We start from the raw sequence: 19,985 nt of genomic DNA, 5'->3' as shown, positions 1-19,985 counted from the left end.
CCCTTCATCCTGTGCTTGAGGAGCCCTTCTCAATGGTGAGTGCAGCTCCAGCTAGGTGCCTGTCCTGGAGGACCTTTCCTGAGCATGTCCACACACACAATTTTAACTCTGTCTTGTTACACAGCTTTCAGGTTTATAGAATCTTGACGTATGACTTATCTTTCTCTAAATAAGAGGTTTTGGTGCTAGAACTGAATCCTGAGAGCGTGTGGTCAGGGTCTTGAAGGTCAAAGGCTGAAGGGCTCAAGAGGCCATACTGACACCTCTGAGAGCTTTCAGTAGTATTGATTTACACTTGTCTCTTATAAGTCTGTGCACTGGGAGATTCTTTTTTCTAGTGTGGTAATGTGGGTAGGTGGCTCGAGGAACCTACAGGTGGTTAGAGGAACCTACGGGTGGTTAGAGCACTTGCCATATTAGCAAGGCCTGGGTTTAGATCCCCAGAACCTGTATAAATGCTGGGTAAACATGGCAGCTCACCTGTAATTCCAGGCACAGAAGGTAGATCCAGGTGATTCCCCTCTGCCTCCACCCCTTTCCCCCAGCCAGGCTGGCTAGTAAGAGAATCTGGATAGACAAGCTCTGGGTTTGATTTCCAGACTCTCTCTGCCTCAAAAGGATAAGGTGGAGTGAAACAGAAAACGATTCCTGAGGTCAGTTTCAGGCTCCACACTTCTGTGGGTATGCTTGCATGTGCGCCCTACACATGTCCTCATACACATGAGAACATACATCTATACATATGCATGCATACCACACTCACACACATATAAGAAGAAAAAGAAAAAAGAAATGGGCCATGGTGAGATGTCCTTAGGGGGTATGCTTTTATATATATATATATATATACATACATATATATATATACACATATATATACATATATATATATATACACAAAGATTTTAAAATTTATTATTTGAACAGTATTATGCCCACATGTATGCTGCAGGCCAGAAGAAGATACCAAATCTCACTTTAGGTGGTTGTGAGCCACCATGTAGTTGCTGGGATTTGAACTCAGGACCTTTGGAAGAACAGACAGTGCTCTTAACCTCTGAGCCATCTCTCCAGCCAAGGGTGTGCTTTTAAGAAGGGCTGAAGGATTCCAGGCTCTCTAGCTTCCTATTCTGAAAACTGAGCTATTTTCTACCAGCTCTCCCAGCATCGCCATGTGTGGTGAGCTGAGCTAGGAAGGTAGGACCATCAGCAGAAGCTGTACCATGCAGCTGGGTTCTCTCATCTTCCTGTCTGTCCCACTCTCTCCCTCCCTTGATCTACCTTTATTTCCCCATCTCTGATTCCCTCTCTCCGTCTCTGTCTCTCTCTGTCTCTCTGTCTCTGTCTCTGTCTCTTTCTCCCTCTCTCTCTCAGGTTAGCCTGCCTCAGGTGTTCCATTTTCACAATGAACAAGAGACTGATACCACCCCAGGGAGAGTGTAGGATGTTGCCGGAGCTGGACATGCCCCAGTGGCCTGAGCATGCAGAGCTACCCCACTCTCTGAGGAGGGAGGAACATAATTATAACTTGAGTGATGTGTTGTGGTTTGCAGATCGGGTCCTCGCACTAATGCAGAAGAGAGCTCCATACCTTGGGCCCCTGGAGGTTCCCAGCAACAGGAAGAGTAGAGTCAGGTTTAACCTTCAGACACCAATTTTGGACATCAATGTACCTCTGAACTTCCGGCTCTCCTCTAACTCATGAACACAAAAACCTATCTCTTGTCCTTTGTCCTGGTCCTTTGTCCCTAATTCTCAGGTCTCACAAGAACTCCTATAATTCACATCCTTTAGGGTCTGGGGTGGCAGGACAGACTTGCTGTGGTAACCCTTGCCATTAGGCTGCCTACAGAGACAGCTGACCTCTGTGTCAGCACACGGCCGCTTGGCCAGGCAAGAGTCTGCAGACGGTGCCACAGTGAGTCATTTTTCCCAGCACTGGATTGGCTTCTTGCCTTTTCCTTGCTTGTGCAGCCTGCTGGGACTCGGAGCTGCTGCTCCAGGTCTACAGCAGGACTCTCACAGGCCGAGTGTCTTGCATTCTTGGCTGCTAGCACGCTCTTCTGAGCGGTATTTCTCCTTTATTTCTCTCTTGCTCCCGGTGAATTGAAGTTTTCTTTTAGGGTCTCTGCAAATCACAGCTCTTTCCTGATGGCTCTTACTTTATTTTGCCTCTGCACCCTCCTTATTACTTCTTTGCTTTAGCGGGCTAGCTCGGCATATTCTCTCAGCCTGCTTTCTGTCGCAGGAGCTGTCTCCACTTCTTTGTGCTCTTGCTTTTAACAGTTCTTATTCAGAAAGCCAATTTCATCCAGTGCCCTTGAGTTGTTATTTTTAATAGTGGTGCTGTTTTCCCATATTCCATCTATTTCTCAGCAAAAGCTCTCAGCAACTGGATTGGGGTTATAGCTGTGTGTGGGTTTGTGGAAGGGGTGCGGTGCCTGTAAAGCCAGAAGTGGGGCCAGATACTGGTCCCTGTAGCTGGAGTTACCAGTTGTGAGCCACCTGACATGGGTGCTGGCAACTGAACTCAGGTCTTCTGCAAGGGCAGTGTGTGTGTGTGCCTAACCACAGAGCTCTCTCACCAGCCCCTCATTTAATTAAAAAAAATTATTTTAAATTATGTGTATGTGTGCATGCATGTGTGTGTGTCTGTCTATCTGTCTGTCTGTCTGCATGAGAGTGGGTTTGTCGATATGAGTGAAGATGGTTTTAGGTCAGAAGAGGACATTGGGATCTTCTGGAGCTGGAGTTACAGGTAGTTGTGAGCTTCTGAACAAACTGAGATTTGAACTCAGGTCCTCTGCAAGAGCAGTACATGCTCCTAACTGTTGAGCCATCATCTCTCCAGTTCTCATTTAACTAAACTCAAACTCAAAGCAGATTCACGTGCCAAACATCCTAAGAAACTAAGGCTGAAAACAACCACATGGACGGTTTAAACTTTAGTAGCCAGGACATGCCAAAGAAAAGAAAACGTGGCACTTCAGATCAGTCTCCATGTAGATAAAGGGCGAGACACGAGTAGACGCTTGACTCTTCTGGGCTTTGGAGGCCTTGCAGGAGGCTTGGGTCTTGTAGTTGTTTAAAAAAAAAAAATCCTCATGTGAACTGGGAAGGTGGCTTGGTCAGTAAAACACTTGCTTTATAAGCCTGAGGACCTGACTTCCAGTCCCAGAATCTACATAAAAAAGTAAGGTATGGTGAAGGGCAGGAGGGAAATCCCTGAAACTTGCTGACTCAGATTAGTCTGCTTTGTGAACTCCAGGTCAGTGGGAGACCTTGTCTCAGGAAAACCAAGGTGAGACAGTGTTCTGAAGAACACACTGAAGCTTGTCCTGTGGCTGTCATCGTATGGACACGGGCACTCACACAGACACAGACACAGACACACAGACACAGACAGACAGACAGTCACACACACACACACACACGCGCGCACACACACACACACACACACACACACACACACACCCCATGCTCCTAAGTCTTGCTGAGGGTGTTGGCACTGGCTTAAACTTGGAAAGCAACAATCTTTAATTTAATGCTGACAGTTCGCAGCAGCATCTCTGAAATCCTGACTTGCAGCTCGAAGGCGAATATCCTCCTATAGGTTCATGTGCTTGGATACTGGTCTCTACCCTGTGGTGCTGTTTGCTGAAGTAGTGGAACCTTTAGGAGGCAGGGCCTCAATGAAGGAAGTGTCTCAGCAGGAGCCAGAGCAAACCCATGTTCCTTAAGCTGCCTTTGTCAGGGTGCTTTATCACATGTGAGGCTAATAGTGTCACTTGGGTCTACACCACCCAGGAGACAAGCCTTGGATCTGTAGTCACCCAGGAGACAAGCCTTGGGTCTGTAGTCACCCAGGAGACAAGCCTTGGGTTTACACACACCACCCAGGAGATAAACCTCTGGCCATGCCTTTGAGGGATTATCTGGATTATCTTGCTTAGGAGGCAGGAAAGGTGAGCAGAAGTGCAGCCTACATTGGATGACTCTGAGAAGAGAGCTGAGCGCTCCTATTATCTGCCTCTGCTTCCTGACCATGGATACAGTGTTACCAGCCACCTGTGCCCCATCTTCTCCACCATGAATGGCTGTATCCTGGATCTCTGAGCCCTTCTTCCTTAAGTTGCTTCTGTGAGGATGTTTTCTGGGAGCGATGAGTCAAGTAGCTAATACAGTTCCTCTGCTTCACTGTTCTCTGGGACAGCTTTTTTGGCAGGGCTAGTGAACTCCAGGAGGCTGGGGTGGAAAATCCTAATGAGAAGACAAGATGAGACCTATTCATTTTCTCTCCATGCCTTCCTTGCCAATGCAGAAATATGCTTATAATTGATAACAGTGATGCAAAAACTTTTACATGTAATTATCAAACCAATATCATCAATAGCTACAAGTACACGACTGCTTCAATGTTTTAAGTCTTTTCTTGGGTGTAGAGACTGAGCTGGTGTCTCTCTCTTTAGCTCAGGCTGGCCTTGAATTCACTATGTAGTATAGGCTAGGTTCAAAACCCCAATCCTCCTGTCTCAGCTTCCCTGGGATTATATGTGTATATCTCCACGCCCTGCTTTACATGTGGGTTTCGGGGATGGGACTCAGCATCTTGTGCTTTCATGAGCAGTACATTGCTGAGTTATCTTCCTGTCCCTAGCCTTGTTTTTCCACCACAACCTGGGAAGGAGCACTTCTGGACCAGCCTCTATAAAGCACAGCACCCTATTATGCTTTGTCTGCTCCTCGTCATCCATGTTGATGATGGTCAAAACTCATATTGAAAGCTGCACATAATTATCAAGGCACACACTCTACCTGCATTTCTGTTCATTCCTTTTCTCATCATCTCGTGGCGGCCCACGTGTTCCTCTTCATTGTGCTCATTAAGTTTCTAGATTCTTCCTTTTGAGCATCTGTGGGTGGTTAACTTGGAGTCTTTCTTTTCCCCTCCCACTTGAGTGGTAGTCTGGGTGGAGATCAGATTCTAGTTGGTTACTTCTTCAGACCCTCGGTGTGTTATCTTCTTGTGTTTGGTGTTGGAAGAATGTCAACGCTCTGCCAGCTTTTATCCCTTTGTAAGTAACTTAGCTTTTTCCTCCCACTCATTTAATACCTTTTCAGAAGAAAATTATAATTTGATCCATAGAAACTGTACATGTTGGCGGTGATGGAGGGGTGCTGTGAGAGGCACACGATGTTCCAGTCAAGATAAGTGTCTTCATTGCTTCAAACATTTATCATTTCTCAGTGGTAGAAGTGTTCAGAATTCTTCTAAATTCTTTGGTTTGGGCATTTATGTTTTTTTTTTTTGACAGTGTCTCATGTATCCTGTCTTGAACTCTTATATAGCCAAGGATAGCCTGGGGCTTCTGGCCCCCCTGTCTCCACCTCCTGAGTGCTGGGGTTTCGAGATTGCACCCACCATCACACTTGGCACATGCAGTGCTGGGGATGGAACCAGGGCTTTGTGCATGCTGGGTAAGCACTCTGCCAACTGATCCACAAGATGTCAATCAGTCCAGGCTGCCTTCTGCTCACTATGTAGCCAGAGATGGCTTTGAACATCCTCCCTCCTCCACCTCCCAAGTGCTGGGATTATAGGAATGCACCACCATGTTGGCAACCTCTTAAAACGCTAAATTCACTGACTGCTCAAAGCAGCACCAAGACTTATCTCTTCTAAATATGCCTTAGTACCCCCTGACCAACTCCTTTTTCCAAAATGACTCTTGCTTATGTCAGTTGACCTAAAACTAGCCAGTTTTTACAAGTCATTTAGACTAGGGGTAAAGTGATATCTCTTTAGGGTTTTGATTTGCATCTCTCTGATGATTGAACATTTTCTTTTTTTTTAATTTTTTAATTTATTCATATTACATCTCGATTGTTAGCCCTTCCCCTGTTTCCTCTCATTCTTCCCTCCCTCCCATTTCTCCCCTTCTCCCCTCCCCTATGTCTGTGACTGAGGGAGACCTCCTCCCCCTATATATGCTCTCAGAATATCAAGTCTCTTCTTGGTAACTAGCTATCCTTCCTCTGAGTGCTGCCAGGTCTCCCCATCCGGGGGACACGGTCAGAAAAGGGACACCAGAGTTCGGGTGAGAGTCAGATCTCACTCTCCACTCAACGGTGGAGAATATCATGTGATTGAACATTTTCTTATACACAAGTTGACTATGACTATGCTTTCTCTTGAAAATGTTTATTTAGGTACATTGCCCATTTAAAAATCAGATTATGTATTTACTTATTGTTTACTAAGTTGTTTGAGTTCATATGTATTGTAGATTATCAACCCTCACCTGATGTATGGTCTATGAATGTTTTCTTCCATCCTGTAGGCTATCTTGTAAGCTCCAATTTTTCCAAACCTACTTTATTTGGGGTTTTAAAAAAGCTTATACCTCCCTCCCAGCTCAACTACACTAGATAGGAGAGAAAGGAGGTTTACGGCAACAGAGGAAGTAGACTATGTTGGATTCAATTCCTGGGAGCGATTCCCCTGGCATAGTCCGCAGGATTTCAGCAGACCAGCAATTCCACCAAAGTTGCTGCTGGAACCTGGAACAGCAGCTGGAAACTGGAGCCTCAGCTGGAGCCCAAAGCCTTGAAGCCTTCGCTGGAGTGGTTCTCTCTTGGAGCATCTCGGAGTGGAGCGATGAACAGCCAAACAATATCAAGACTCAAAAAGCCCCCTTGACCTGCTTTGGGCTCATACATATATCTCCTCTCAGAGTCTGTACCAGGATGTTTTTCAACTGGCAAAAACCAAGCGGCCCCCTGCCCCCGGGTGGTTTGATTTCTAAGTGGATAAATATCACCTGTTCTCTCCCAAGTCTGTTCCCATCCCACACTTCGGATCAAAACAAAAATATGTTTACATCCACTACAAATCCCCCTTTCTATTGAAAAAAGGTAAAGTATACACAATAAAAATAATTATGAGAATTATACAGTAAAAGTCACTTTTAGAAGGACCAGTCCATTTGTAGTTGACAATCTTGGAGAAATTATTCCACTGTCTATTCTGTCCTACTGAGTCTTAGCATAGTGTCCAAAGTTTTACTAAATCACTTTATTATAATTTACATTTATCAACCTCTAACATGTTTCTCTTTCCCATCTACAAACAAGGGATGACTTTCAATTTTTACATGTCTTCTTCCATTTCTTTCATAAACATGTTATTCTTTTCAATGCAGAGAACTCCCCCACAGCCCTCTCTCTTGACACAGGGTTTCTCTGTGTAGCCTTGGCTGTCCTGGACTCATTTTGTAGACCAGGCTGTCCTTAAACTCATAGAGATCCACCTGTGTCTGCCTCCCAAGTGCTGGGATTAAAGGTGTGAGCCACCATGCTTGCCTGAACTTTCATCTCTTTAATTAATATTTCTTGAATTTTATTTTTGGTAATTGTTATGTCTTTGCTTTCATTGATTTCTTTTTCAGGTAACTTGTTATCTGTGTGTAGAAAAATATTGATTTTATTGCACTGATTTTGTATCCTGCTGTTTTGCTAAATTTGTTATCACTCTAACTATTCTTTATTATTCTACTAGGTGTGTGTGACTGTGTGTGTGTGTGTGTGCGCGTGTGCGCGCGCACACACATGCAGACAGTGACAGTTTGATTTTTTTTTTTTTCCTTTTCACTCTAATGTGTTTTACTTCTTTGACTTGCTGATTGTCCTGGCTGGGATTTCCATCTCCGTGCTGAACAGCAGTGATAAATGTGCTCATCTTTACCAAGCCCCAGCCCTTAGCCGGAATGTGTTCATCTTTTGACACTCTACATGATGTTGTCCACAAACATTTAGAGTGTTTCTCTCTTAATCTCTTTCTCCTAAGATGAACTATTAGTACCACATATTAGTGAATGAAGGTTTCTTTGTATTTCCTTTGAGAAAATCTCAACACCACAGTCTGTCTCTAACACCAAACATGTCATTAATTAATTATTAATTAATTTTATGGTATTGGAGCTTGAACCTAGGTCCTTATATATGCTAGGTAAGTGTTCTCTACATGAGGCACAACTCCAGGCCCCCTTTTATTTATTCTTTTGAGACAGGCTTGCATTAAGCTACACAGGCTGGCCTTGCACTCACTGTGTTGCCCGGGCAGGCTTTGAGCTGTGATCCTCCTGTCTAAGTCTCCGGACTGGACTAGCTGTGACAGTTCTTCTATTTCTGCTGCGTTGTTTTCTGTGACATTCTCACAGTTATGCTATGTTGGACTGTAATACCTATGTTGGTATTAATGTCACATAATGGCAGTGGTGGTGTTCCCACAGCCTCAGGGCACCAGTGAGCTTGGTACCCATCATAGCTCTGGGTAGGGAACTGTGTTCGTGTAACTGCTTGACATTGGGCACGAGGTTCACATAGCTCTGCGATGTGCTGTGGTACCTGTGGTGACTTTGATAAGGGTGGTTATCCCATAAGTGTGTAACATTTGGCCTGCTAGTCACAGGAACGACATTAGATTCTTTAGTTTTATAATTCTGCAGTGCTTTGAAAACATACATCTGAATAAAATGACAATGCTAATAGGTTTTAGGGAAGTCAACTGTATTAACAATCTAAGGAGTCAGGATGCTTTTTACTCATGGAGGAGAATTCTGAGTGTGTGTGTAAGTGTGTGCACAGATGTGTGTGTACATTGTGTATACTAATTCCTGTGTGTTTGCCTGTGTCTGCAGATGTGTGTGTGTGTGTGTGTGTAGGTTGATTTGGGGTGTCATTCTCTACATCAGTTTTTTGAGAGAGGGTCTCTCATTGAACCCAAAGCTCACAAACTCAGCTATGCTATCTGGCCAGCAAGGCCCAGGGATCCTTGTGTCTCTACCTTCCCAGAACTGGGAATAAATGTATGAGCTGCCATGTGTGGCTTATTTTACATGGGACTGGGGGAACCAAACTCAGGTTCTTGTACTTAGAAGGCAATCCCTTTAATGACTGAGCCATCTCCCCAACCCTGAGAGTCAGGGTTTCCATAGAGACCAAATGACACATCTGCACTGGTGGTCTAACAGAATACAATTCTGGCGTTGGCCTTAGAACTCACATGATTCAGATGGTCCAGCTGGTGACATTCTATAACCTTGGCATTGATGTTGGAGCAGTGGAGAGAGGAACAGTCACATCTGTAGGTGCAGAGACTTCCAATGTTGAGAAGTGGGTCAAGTGTTACATAAAGTTATATAACAATAGATGGCAAAGCCAGGCCCAAGTTTGGGTTTTTTGCATAATGCAAACAAATTCCTTTCTGTGCCACACTGTGAGGCTCATTCAGTCTAAAGCTAAAGGCATCTGTGTCTTCTACCAATCCCAAGGCTTGCAGTGCTGGCACTGCATCCTGCTCATGACCGTAGTCACAATGTCTGTCCACCTGCACATGCTCACAGGAGAGGCTGATCAAAGTTACACACCAGCTTCTGATTAACAGTTAAGAAGGTTTTCTGATAACTGAAGTGCCCTATAGTTTGTTCATTAGCCCACAAATATATTTACTGAAAAGTGAAGGTGTCCTGATTAATTCTATGTAACTCCAAGTTGAGAAAATGCTTCCAGAAGATTGACTTATAGGCAGATCTGTAGGATATTTTCTTAATTAGTGATTGAAGAATGAGGGCTCAGCCCATTCTGGGTGGAGCCATCCCTGGACAGGTGGTCCTAGGGTAGATAAGAAAGCTGAGCAGGCCACTAGTAACAAGCCAGTAAGCAGCACTTCTCTGTGGCCTCTAAGTAAACTCTTGGCTCCAGGTTCCTGCCGTGTTTGAGTTCCTGCCCTGACTTTCTTCAGTGGTGGACTGTGATGTGGAACTGTCGGACGAAGTAAGGCCTTTCCTCCCCAAGCTGCTTTTAGTCAGAGTGTTTTATCACAGTAGTGGAAACCTAACTAAGATAGAAGGTTAATGTTAGTGAAAGCGCTGCTTATATAGCAGCCATATTCCTTATTTATTTATTTATTTATTTATTTATTGAGACAGGGTTTCTCTGTGTAGCCTTGGCTGTCCCAGACTCACTTTGTAGACCAGGCTGACCTTAAATTCACATCAATCTGCCTGCCTCTACCTCCCAAGTGCTGGGATTAAAGGCATGCGCCACCATGCCTAGCCCATGTTCCTTTTTTAAAAATGTAAGAAACTTTAGAAATTTTCTGCAGACCCAGGAACATGATGTTGGAGTTGAGGGAGGCATCCCATTGAAAATATGTTTTAATAATACTAATGTAAACATTTATGATTTCTACATCTTACAGTGTATAAGGCATACTTCAATAAAAGCTTTGGAAAATATACATTTAAAGGAAATGGTAATATGAACAGGTTTTTTATAAAAGTCAAGGGTTCTGTCAATCTGGACACTTGAGATGTTTTCTAATAGATAAAAATTTAGGTGTAGGGTTTAGGGTTTTACTAGAGACACAATTATACCTAAAATTTAAATCTTTTTTACATTAAAAAGTATTTATCACCCCCCTCCCCTGTGTGGATGAGAGAGAGAGAGAGGAAGAGGGAGAAGGAGAGAGAGAGAGAGACAGACAGACAGACAGAGACAGACAGAGAGATAGATAGACAGACAGAGAGCGAGAGGCAGAGACCAACAGATAGAAAAAGACAGAGAGACAGAGAGAGTGAGGGAGAGCATAGCAGTGTGCATTTGGAAGCCAAAGGGAAGCTTGTAGTAGGAGCTGTATTTCCTTCAACCATGTGGGTCCCAGGGATTAGACTCTGGGCAGGACGCTTGGCAGCAGACACACTTAACGACCAAGCCACCTCACCAGCCCCATTCCCATTGAACTTAAAGGTACAATATGATGTAAGAAATGTATATTGCTCCTCCCCCATCATTAGGACTTTTCCATTGCTCTCAGTTTCCAGGGCTCATGATCTCTTTCTTCTTCTTACAGTACTTGGGCTGCATTGAAGTTCTGCGCTCAATGAGGTCTCTTGACTTCAGTACAAGAACTCAGATTACCAGGTAAGCTTTCCTGAGAGTGGACTCCTGTGACTTTATCTCTGAAAGGAAAGATCTCAAAAGTTCATATCCTAGCAATTTCTAGAAGAAAGCCTGCCCCTGGTGATGGAGTCAAGACTCAGACTGTGTTAAAATATAGATGTACCTGCCCATGTGTGAAGAGCTATGTCTCTCTTAAGGAGCAAGATGACGGGCACCCACTCTTCTGGGATCTTTGTATAATTAAGCTGGAAACATAGTCATAATTAAGTTTAAAAAATAATTAAGTGTGTTTGTGTTTGTTTCCCTAATGTAGGAACCACTAATTCAAGGTCAATATTAAAATATCAAACTACATTCTTTCTGAAAAACAAAGACCAAGATATTGATAGTGAACTTCTAAAGTGCACAAAGAGAAAAAAATCCCACAGGATTAGAGCTGGAAATATCCATGAGAGAAGATCATTTAGGAGATTGACTTTTTAAAATACTTAATTTTCAATTAATATTTTAAGTAGTATACAAAATATCGGGCTTCATTATGGCATATTTTCATTAATATTTTAGTATAAAAATACTGTATTTCAAACATGGATGTTAATTTACATTCACCTCATGTCACTCTCTTTTGTTCCTCTTTTCCTTTCCTCTTGTCCCCTTCTCTGCCTAAATATGCTTTCTACTTTAAATATTGCATATATTTAAATTCTTATTCTACAAATGAGAAAAATGTGATTTTTGTTTTCTTCCCTTTGCCCTTTCTTGTTCCACTTGCTTCTTTCCCTGGCATAGTCCCCCCTTCCACTTTCATCACACACACACACACACACACACACACACACACACACACACACACTTCTCTTAGTCTGGCTTATTTCACTTAACACAGTGATCTCTGGTTCCATAGATTTTTCCTACAAATGACATAATTTAGAATATCTTATATGTGTTTCCTACATTCTAAACTTCTCATGAGCCAGGGCTGAAACAATTTTCAATGAAATATTATAGCTAAATATAGTTTCTAATAGAGTCAAGCTTTAAAACACACACACACACACACACACACACACACACACACACACACATACACACACACACACACACACAAACTCCGATTCCGGTCATGTTGCCGAGGCGGATCACAGAGGCTGTGTCACAGCAGCACTCCTGTGGCCGGGGTTCTCCATTGCATTGACAGTTATGGAATTGATCAAACAACTTCCTCAGAAGATGATACTTTGATTACTTCCTGTATTGTGCGTCTTTGAGTGAGGAGACCACACCTGAAGGTTTTAGTCATCTTGTGTAGTCATTAGCTGCCATGTCCGCACCTCTGCACTTTGTTTTGTAGTAATGCCTTTCTCCTCACCCAAAGCCTTGACGTTTCTCTTCTCCCTAAAGCAACTCAAGCCAATTGGAGGGAGCATGGCAACATGAGGGATCTAAACCAAAGCACCCCATCCCCACCCAGTATGTGAAGGGACAAAGGAATTATGTTCTGAAGTGGGAGCTTCTAAAGAAAAAGTCTGTTTCCTTGGTCACTCACCCCTTCACTGTGCTCAGGACTGCAGGGACCACCACCCTGCTCCTCTGGGGCGGTAGTGAGGGGAGCAGGGTGGAGGGCACAAGTAAATTATGGTTTTCCCTTGGGTGAGGATTTTCTTCCCTTTCTTCTTGGGGCCGGTGGGTGGAATCCAAGTGGCCAGAAGCACTCATACTGTAGAAGAAAGCAGGTGGGTATGGAGGCCGCGTGCCTTTCTCCAGTCCCATGCCACCATGGGAAAATGCTTCATTCAGTTCGTTAGGGCAAGGGAATTTCAGCCACGATATTTAATTAAGTCCATTTTGTAATCAAATAACCTCTAAGTATCTGTTTACTATATTTTAAAATATAACAAGTTTTTTTTACCCATATATTATTCAGGGGGAACCGGCAGTGGTGTCACATGCCTTTGTCAAAGTAGGTTTAGTTTCATTCTGTTCCTGACAAATGAGTGTATTTATTTATTTCTCAACAATAGTTGGCATGGATTTTCAGCTAAAAATGACTTTTAACTGTTTTCCAGCTAAAACATAACTTAAAAAAATGTAAGTTTAAGTGCTTTTAGACTTAGTGGCTCAGTGGCTGTCAAGGATCTTAGACTTCTGGTACCTTGGTTTAGGAGGAATGGTGACTTGTTCACTCCAATCACTGCCCACTGTACTGAGGAGATGGCCTGGCTGTAGGGCCCAGCTCTGCCAGGTCAAGTTTTACCTGAAATACTGAGCTTGGTCTGGATTTGAACACACAGTAAGAAGGGGACCAGAATAATGTTTATAGATTTTGCAGGACAAGGTCTGGTCACAGGGGCTCCTGTTGGTCTTTTTGCCAAGATTTTATTCATCATGTTGGACACAGGACTTTAAGAGAGCATCCACAGTATGAGATACATCAAGATGTAGCAGGCATGGCTTCCTCCAGGACCCTTGTGTGAGCTAAGAGCCTCAGTGCTTGTGGAAGTTTGTGGAAAGTTCGACAGAGGAAACTTTCCCATGGGGCTCCTTCCCAGCAGGCTCAGAGAGCGCAAGTCCTCCGCCCTCCCCAAAAGGATGTTGTCCGGCACAGTTTTGGAGTAGGGCCTATGTTCCCCACCTCCCACATTTGTGGATGGGAAGTGTACTTTGCAGTGTCAAAGGTAACACAGAAACCCCGCTGTGGTAGGGGACAGTGAAGCTTCATTGTTCTAAGTTTTCCAAGTTAGCTTAGCAAGGCGATGGCCGTACTTCTGTCCACCCCTGCTCTGCAGCCCCTCTAAAAGAGAGGCCCATCATAGACCTTTATCTGTGCAAGACTGTTGGGTTTCCTCCATGGCCACTGTGACCACAAAGGTGGGACACTGGCCCTGGCCTCAAGGCTGATGTCACAGTTGTGATCTCCTCATCTGCACTACTGGAACTGAACTGCAGTGTTTGCTGGGCCAGGGGGCCTGCCCTCTTCTTGTAAGGATTCCTGGGGAAGGGGCTATGGTATCTGTGTATAGCATGGCTTTGAGTCTGCTTGGAGTAGCCCTGCTGGCTGAGCTCTGTGAGGGGACAAGAAATGACCTTGGTCACTGTTGTGTTAAACTCTGTCACCAAAAGCTGCCCTCACCCCCCCCCCCTCACCAAGGCCAAGTTTTTGGGGGACAGTAGAAAGCTGTGAATATCTAGATTATACAACTAAAATCTAGAGTCCTCAGAGAGGTGGCCCCTCCTCCAGCAAGTCACAAAGGTCCTTAATACCGATGGTCAGCTTCAGCTATCAACCAGAAGTCACACCCTAGATTCTAAGAACATCTGGTCAGGCCCCAAAGCCGGAAGCAGCACAGGACAACAGATTGAGGAGCGGTCACGTGCCAGATGCAAGGACCCCTCTTCTCTCTCCTCATTCCTCACACATATCCAGGGTGTGATGGTTCATTTTCATCCCCCCAAATCGATGACTTAGAGTCACCATGAAAACACATTCTGCAAGAATCAATGAGAATGTTTCCAGATAGGTTTAACTGAACTGGGGAGACGTAACCCTGAGTGTGGCTGGCTCTACTCCCAGACTGAATGTAAAGGGAATCAGGTTGAGTGTCATCACTCATGTCTCTCTTCTCTACTGTGGACGCAATGTGACCAGCTAGTGCACACTCCTGCCGCAGTGCCACTTTCACCACAGTAGATGGTACTCCTTCTTAAACTGTAAACCCAAACAAACCCTGTCCTCCTAAAATTGTTTCCAGTTAGGTATTTGGTCATAGCTATGATACAGTCTCTCTCTCCTTAAGAATAATCACAGAATCCGGGCATGGTGGCGCACATCTTTAATCCCAGCACTTGGGAGGCAGAGGCAGGCGAATCGCTGTGAGTTCGAGGCCAGCTTGGTCTACAAAGTGAGTCTAGGACAGCCAAGGTTACACAGAAAAACCAAAAAAAAAAAAAAAAAAAAAAAAAAAAAGAAAGAAAGAAAAAAGAATAATCACAGAGCTTACACATGGGTTTCTGGTCACAAATGATTCAACTCTTTGCAGTGCTGGGATGAATCTGTTAACTGTCCAGATAGCTTCCTCCTGGGTCCTGTGGACTTGTGCCCTAGCCCAAGTGTGGCTCGCTGGAGTGCTGCCTGAATTGCTGGTGATTGATAAGATGTTGTTCAGGATCCAACACTAGCTTGCATTTCTAAACTCGGGAGAGGGAGACAATTTGATGTAGTTTAGGTTCTTTGCATCTCTTCTTTAAATAGGCCCACAGGCCCCTGTGAGATCCGAGGCCTTGCCTGTGGCCATCAGCACACCTCACATGGGCTTTGTGGCTGCTCCGCCCTCTGTTTCAGAACAGAAAGATTCTGAAACTCTCTGCTCTGGTACTAACCATGAGAGGAAAGTGTCTTTCTTCCTTTTCTCTCTGTCCTTGTTCAGGGTACTGGATGGGTTCTCAGAGATCCTTGGGGGGGGGCAGAGATAATGTACATCTGTGGGTGTTTGAAGTGCTGTTTGTGGGTGCAGCACCCAAAACACGCAGTGGCGGGACCCACAGGTACACAGGCGGCTGTGGTGACAAGATGGGACATTGGAGTCTTTTCATGCAAGGGACTTGACTTAGAAGGTAGGAGTGTGAACACATGGTGTCGATCTGAAAGAGATATATCATTGCTAAGTACAGACTTTGAACTTGATCAAAGAGCAATTAAGGCCTGGCCATATGAAAAGGGAGCAGAGGCCTTAATGGTGTTCTTGAAAATGTCAGTTCTATGTGTGTGCTGGGGTGTGGCCTTTTCTACCCACCCCTTTATGAGCAGTGCCTCAGCATACCTACTGTGTGTGTGTGTGTGTGTGTGTGTGTGTGTGTGTGTGTGTGTGTGTGTGTGTTCTCCTCAAACTTGCCCCTGTGTGGGTGTGGTCTCTCCACATCTGGCTCCATGGGGACAATGCCTGTCCAGCTGAAGGAGGACCTGCTTGACCAGACCATGGTGCCTCTGCTCCATCTTCCAAGATTTCACCTGGAAAGCACAGCCTTTGGGTCCTCACATTCTCTAACTCCAGGTAACACTTTGACTCCACTGCCTTCAGATCTGTGAGTCTCAGCATCCTCACCCCACATTCCACGCCCCACCCCCATCACCTCACACCTGGGAGGCAGGAGCAGGGCAGGCTGCACAGTAGCCATCCTGACCTGAGGGGTCGCCCCATCATCATATTCTCTGCCACCTGCCACCTCCATCTCACTGTTTGTGTCACATGAGCATCAACTCAGATTCATCTGGGACCAAAACAGTGCGGTGTGTTTTAAGAACGGGCACATTTACTAACAAGAAATCTGTGTTGTTTGCAGTGCATTTGCTTCCCTCGAGCCTCACTCTTACCAGGAGTAGGTTTGTGAGAGGAAGATGGAGGAAAAAAAGACGAGCAGGTAAGGCCTGGGCTTGTGGGGGCCTTGGAGATTGTGTGGTCCCATGAATGCCTTTTATACAGGTTACTTGGTAATTATTTTCTCCTGGAGGTGAATGACACCCACTCTATTAAGTGTGCAGGAATTACTTCAGGGGCTTTATGTCCCTGAAGGCGTGGTGACCTTAACTGGGTTAGGATGACTTTCTCCTTTGAGAAACACCAGGTGAGGTAATACGAGGGACTCTCACCTTCACATCCATCACATGTTCTGCTCCATACTTGGATGCCCATCACGATGTCACTGATGAAGGTGACCCCTGTTCACCTGCCTCCTTAGGACTGAGGAGTCGCATCTGCATTTCACCCTTATGAGTGGACTAGTCAGTTCTTGTATCCCACATTTGCTTTTTCACTACAAAACATACAACCCCCATGTTGCTTTCAGTTAGCTGAGCCAGAGAAAGGAGCGAGTCTATTTTTACAGCTTCTCTGAAGCTGTGCAAGTCTCAGAATGAGGAGAGAGAGAGAGAGAGAGAGAGAGAGAGAGAGAGAGAGAGAGAGAGAGAGAGAGAGAGAGTACCAGTGTGAATCGGCCCTCTCTGCCCCCGTACACTCAGGCAGCTCAGAATAGCTGTCTCTGGATTTGAGCCCTACCTGCTCATTCTCAACGTGCTTGTTCTAAAACACGCTTCCAGGCTGGGTGTCTCACAGCCTCCCCCAGGGAAAGAGGAGGCATGGAGAGCTTACTGTTTATGTGCTCTGTGCAAGTGCACACTCTGTCTTTTGATAAAGCTCAGTTGGCACTGGTACACTGGCCTCTTGGTCTCCCATCTATCAGTATTTGTGCTTAAGTGTGTGCCAAGCCCTGGGGTTGCAGCAGAGGCCCCCAGGAGCCCAGAGTTCAGTGCAACAAGCTATATATGCATTCATGAAGGTGAAAGGGTTTTAATTTGGGAAAGTGGAAAAGGCCCCCCCCCCCCTTGATGAGGTTGAGCCTAGGAACGGTTTCTCTGAAGAGGGAAGAGAGAACACTGGTGAGCTTCTTATCCAGTCTCATCAAAGAGCATGGTGGTCATTGTTTGAACCTGGTTGGATGGGGCAGGCTCACTCATTGAACCACACCCACTGGATGCATGTGATTGTGCTAATACATTATGCATAGAATTTCCAATTGGTACCCAGTGAGGATGTGAGTCACTGCCAGAGACCACGGTAGACTACACCCACCCAGCCCTAAGCCTTGATGTTAAGACATGAAAACAACCATCGGGCACAGAGACCTGGGTTCTGTCCTGCAGGCCTCACCCTGATCTGGTGTCGTGTTCAGTCCCTTGACCGTGATGCATGCTACCAGATTCTTCCCACTTGTGAAGGTTAAGCAAGACACAACTGCATGGCAATGGCCGCTACAGCCATGGCAGATAGTAAGGACCCACGAGGTGTTACCTTGATTAGACCTGTAGGTGCATGTGTTTTGATATGTATACTCCCCTCAGGTCTCCAATAGAGTCCAAGATATGGTAAGGGCAGGCTCTTAGGAGACGATGCTGCAGCCCCATGGAAGCTGAGTCATGGCGTTCCCATACAACTTACAGGCAGCTTGCCTGACTCGAAGTTCCTCTCCCCAGAAATCCTTACTGCTTATATAATTTTGGGGTCAGGGGCCTTATGAATCCTGTAAGTTTTGTTTACTTCCTGAGCTTAGGAGCCTCCCTCCTGCCTCCAGAGCAAACAGTTCTACAATGTGCATGTGTTGGTAGAAGGCGGATCCCTAGACTGGGATAGGTGTTGGAAACTGCCTGACCTTGAGCTGCTAAGACCAAAACAGGAAGACTAGCTGGCTGGGACAAGTTCATACAGAGAGAGGGTGAAGCCCATCCGAGCAGCTGGTTAGACTTTGAAGGTTGTACCCACTCCTGGTTCTGGCCTGTTCTGTTGGCAGCAGCAATGTGAAGGGACTCTGACATATACTCCCGACACCATGAATTTCCCCCGGGGCCATCTCTGCTATAATAGGCAGAAATCTCCTGATGCCGTGATCCAAAATAAGACTTTCTTCACTTAAGCTGTTTTTGTGAGGTATTTGTCACAGTGACATGAAGTCAGTCATACCAAGAGTTGCCTTAAGGCAGATTCATTTGTTTATTTATTGAGATTCTAGTAAGGTATCTGTGCCTCCTGACAATACTTTCTGCTTGGGAAAGAAATGCCACATTCTAGGCTGGGGAAATGGGTGGCCTTCTCCCAGGGAGAGTGGTTCTGGGGCATGCACACTTTATGTCAATATAACGAAACCCAGAGGTAATTCACTTAGATAGAGAAAGGATTTATTTTGCCTCACAGTCTTGAAGGTTTTACCCCATGATTGACAGGCCCCTGTATTACTTGATTATGGCCAAAGCACATGACATTGCAGAAACAGTTACATCAGGAACTAGAAGCAAGAGACAGTAGGGAAAAGAACAAGACTCCACAATCTCCTTCAAGGATGTGCTCCCACTGGCCTAAGGCCCTCTGTGAGGCCTGCCTCCTAATGATTGGCACAGGCTGGGTAGAACCAAGTTGAGAACCAAGCACAGAGCGTTTTGTGGGGGGCTTTCAGGGCTCCAGCTTGGGGTTTAATAATAAAGACACGGAGACATCTGCGTAGTGTAAGACTGTTGGCCTGTGTTCTGGGGGCAGTCTCTCAGCCAGCCTGACTTCCCTGCTGCTGTGTCCCTGCCATGTGGCTCTTTTTTCTTCCATTCCCAGTCTCTCTTCTGTCTCCTGCCTCTGTCTTTCTGACTTCCTCTTAGTGGTTCTATCCCAGCTTCAGAGGTCAGTACTTTATTTTATTCTCAAATGCCATACTTCTTTCTCATACCAAAAAAAAAAAAAAAAAAAAAAAAAAAATCTATTAGCATAATGGGAGGAAGGCTATGTGACCTCCCCCAGGGCAGCTTGCCTTCTCTTTTTGGGGCATTGAAGAATCGACAAGTATTTATATATCTCGCCCACCTGACTACAGCCACAATTGAGAACACAGGGACACATTTTCAGAGCCAGCTGATATAAGATGTGTGGGTTACCCCAACATTGCCCCCTCTTTTAGTCCAAGAAATGGCTTTATCTCTATCAGTTAACTATATACAATAAGAACAATTATGAGAACGATCAGGGTAAGAATTATAATGTTCAGTCCATTTGTATTTGGTAACTTTGGAGAAAATATTCCAGTATCTGTCTGAAACATTTTATTATTTTTTGTATACTTTAAATCGATTTCTTATCACCACTTAAGCTTTCACATCCTTCCAGCTTCATATCTTACATTTATCAACCTGAAAACACCCTGTTAGACCTTAAAATACTGTCCTAGGTCCGGACAACTTAAGTTTTTGTGTCTTTTCCGAGTCTGTTATTGAAGTACACTGTAAGGCAGACATACAGCTCTAGGAGAGTGAGGCTATGGCTTGAATTTCACACATGGAGATAACTGAGAAGGCAGCTTAAGCCTTGGTTGTTACTGATAAGCTGACAAAACTGTAACTATCTAGTCTTCAACCCCGTCAGAGATCTGAGAAGGACAAATGCTACCTAAGCAAGCAGGAAGTGTAGAGCAAGCAGCGTTTGGATCTATAAAAGTGA

General features: G+C 44.9%; 1 protein-coding gene across 1 annotated transcript in view; it reads left to right on the top strand.

Moving 5' to 3' along the window:
- Shc3 (SHC adaptor protein 3) overlaps positions 1 to 19,985 on the top strand; it is a 123,432-nt gene that overhangs the window by 34,161 nt on the left and 69,286 nt on the right. Inside the window, exon 2 of the mRNA XM_051171204.1 lies at positions 10,913 to 10,983. Coding sequence (XP_051027161.1) covers positions 10,913 to 10,983 — 71 coding nt within the window. The remainder of the gene's footprint in view (positions 1 to 10,912; positions 10,984 to 19,985) is intronic.

The sequence above is a fragment of the Acomys russatus genome, chromosome 3 (assembly GCF_903995435.1).
Source record: "Acomys russatus chromosome 3, mAcoRus1.1, whole genome shotgun sequence".
In the NCBI taxonomy this organism is placed as follows: domain Eukaryota; kingdom Metazoa; phylum Chordata; class Mammalia; order Rodentia; family Muridae; genus Acomys; species Acomys russatus.
This window is presented reverse-complemented; position numbering and strand designations above follow the sequence as displayed.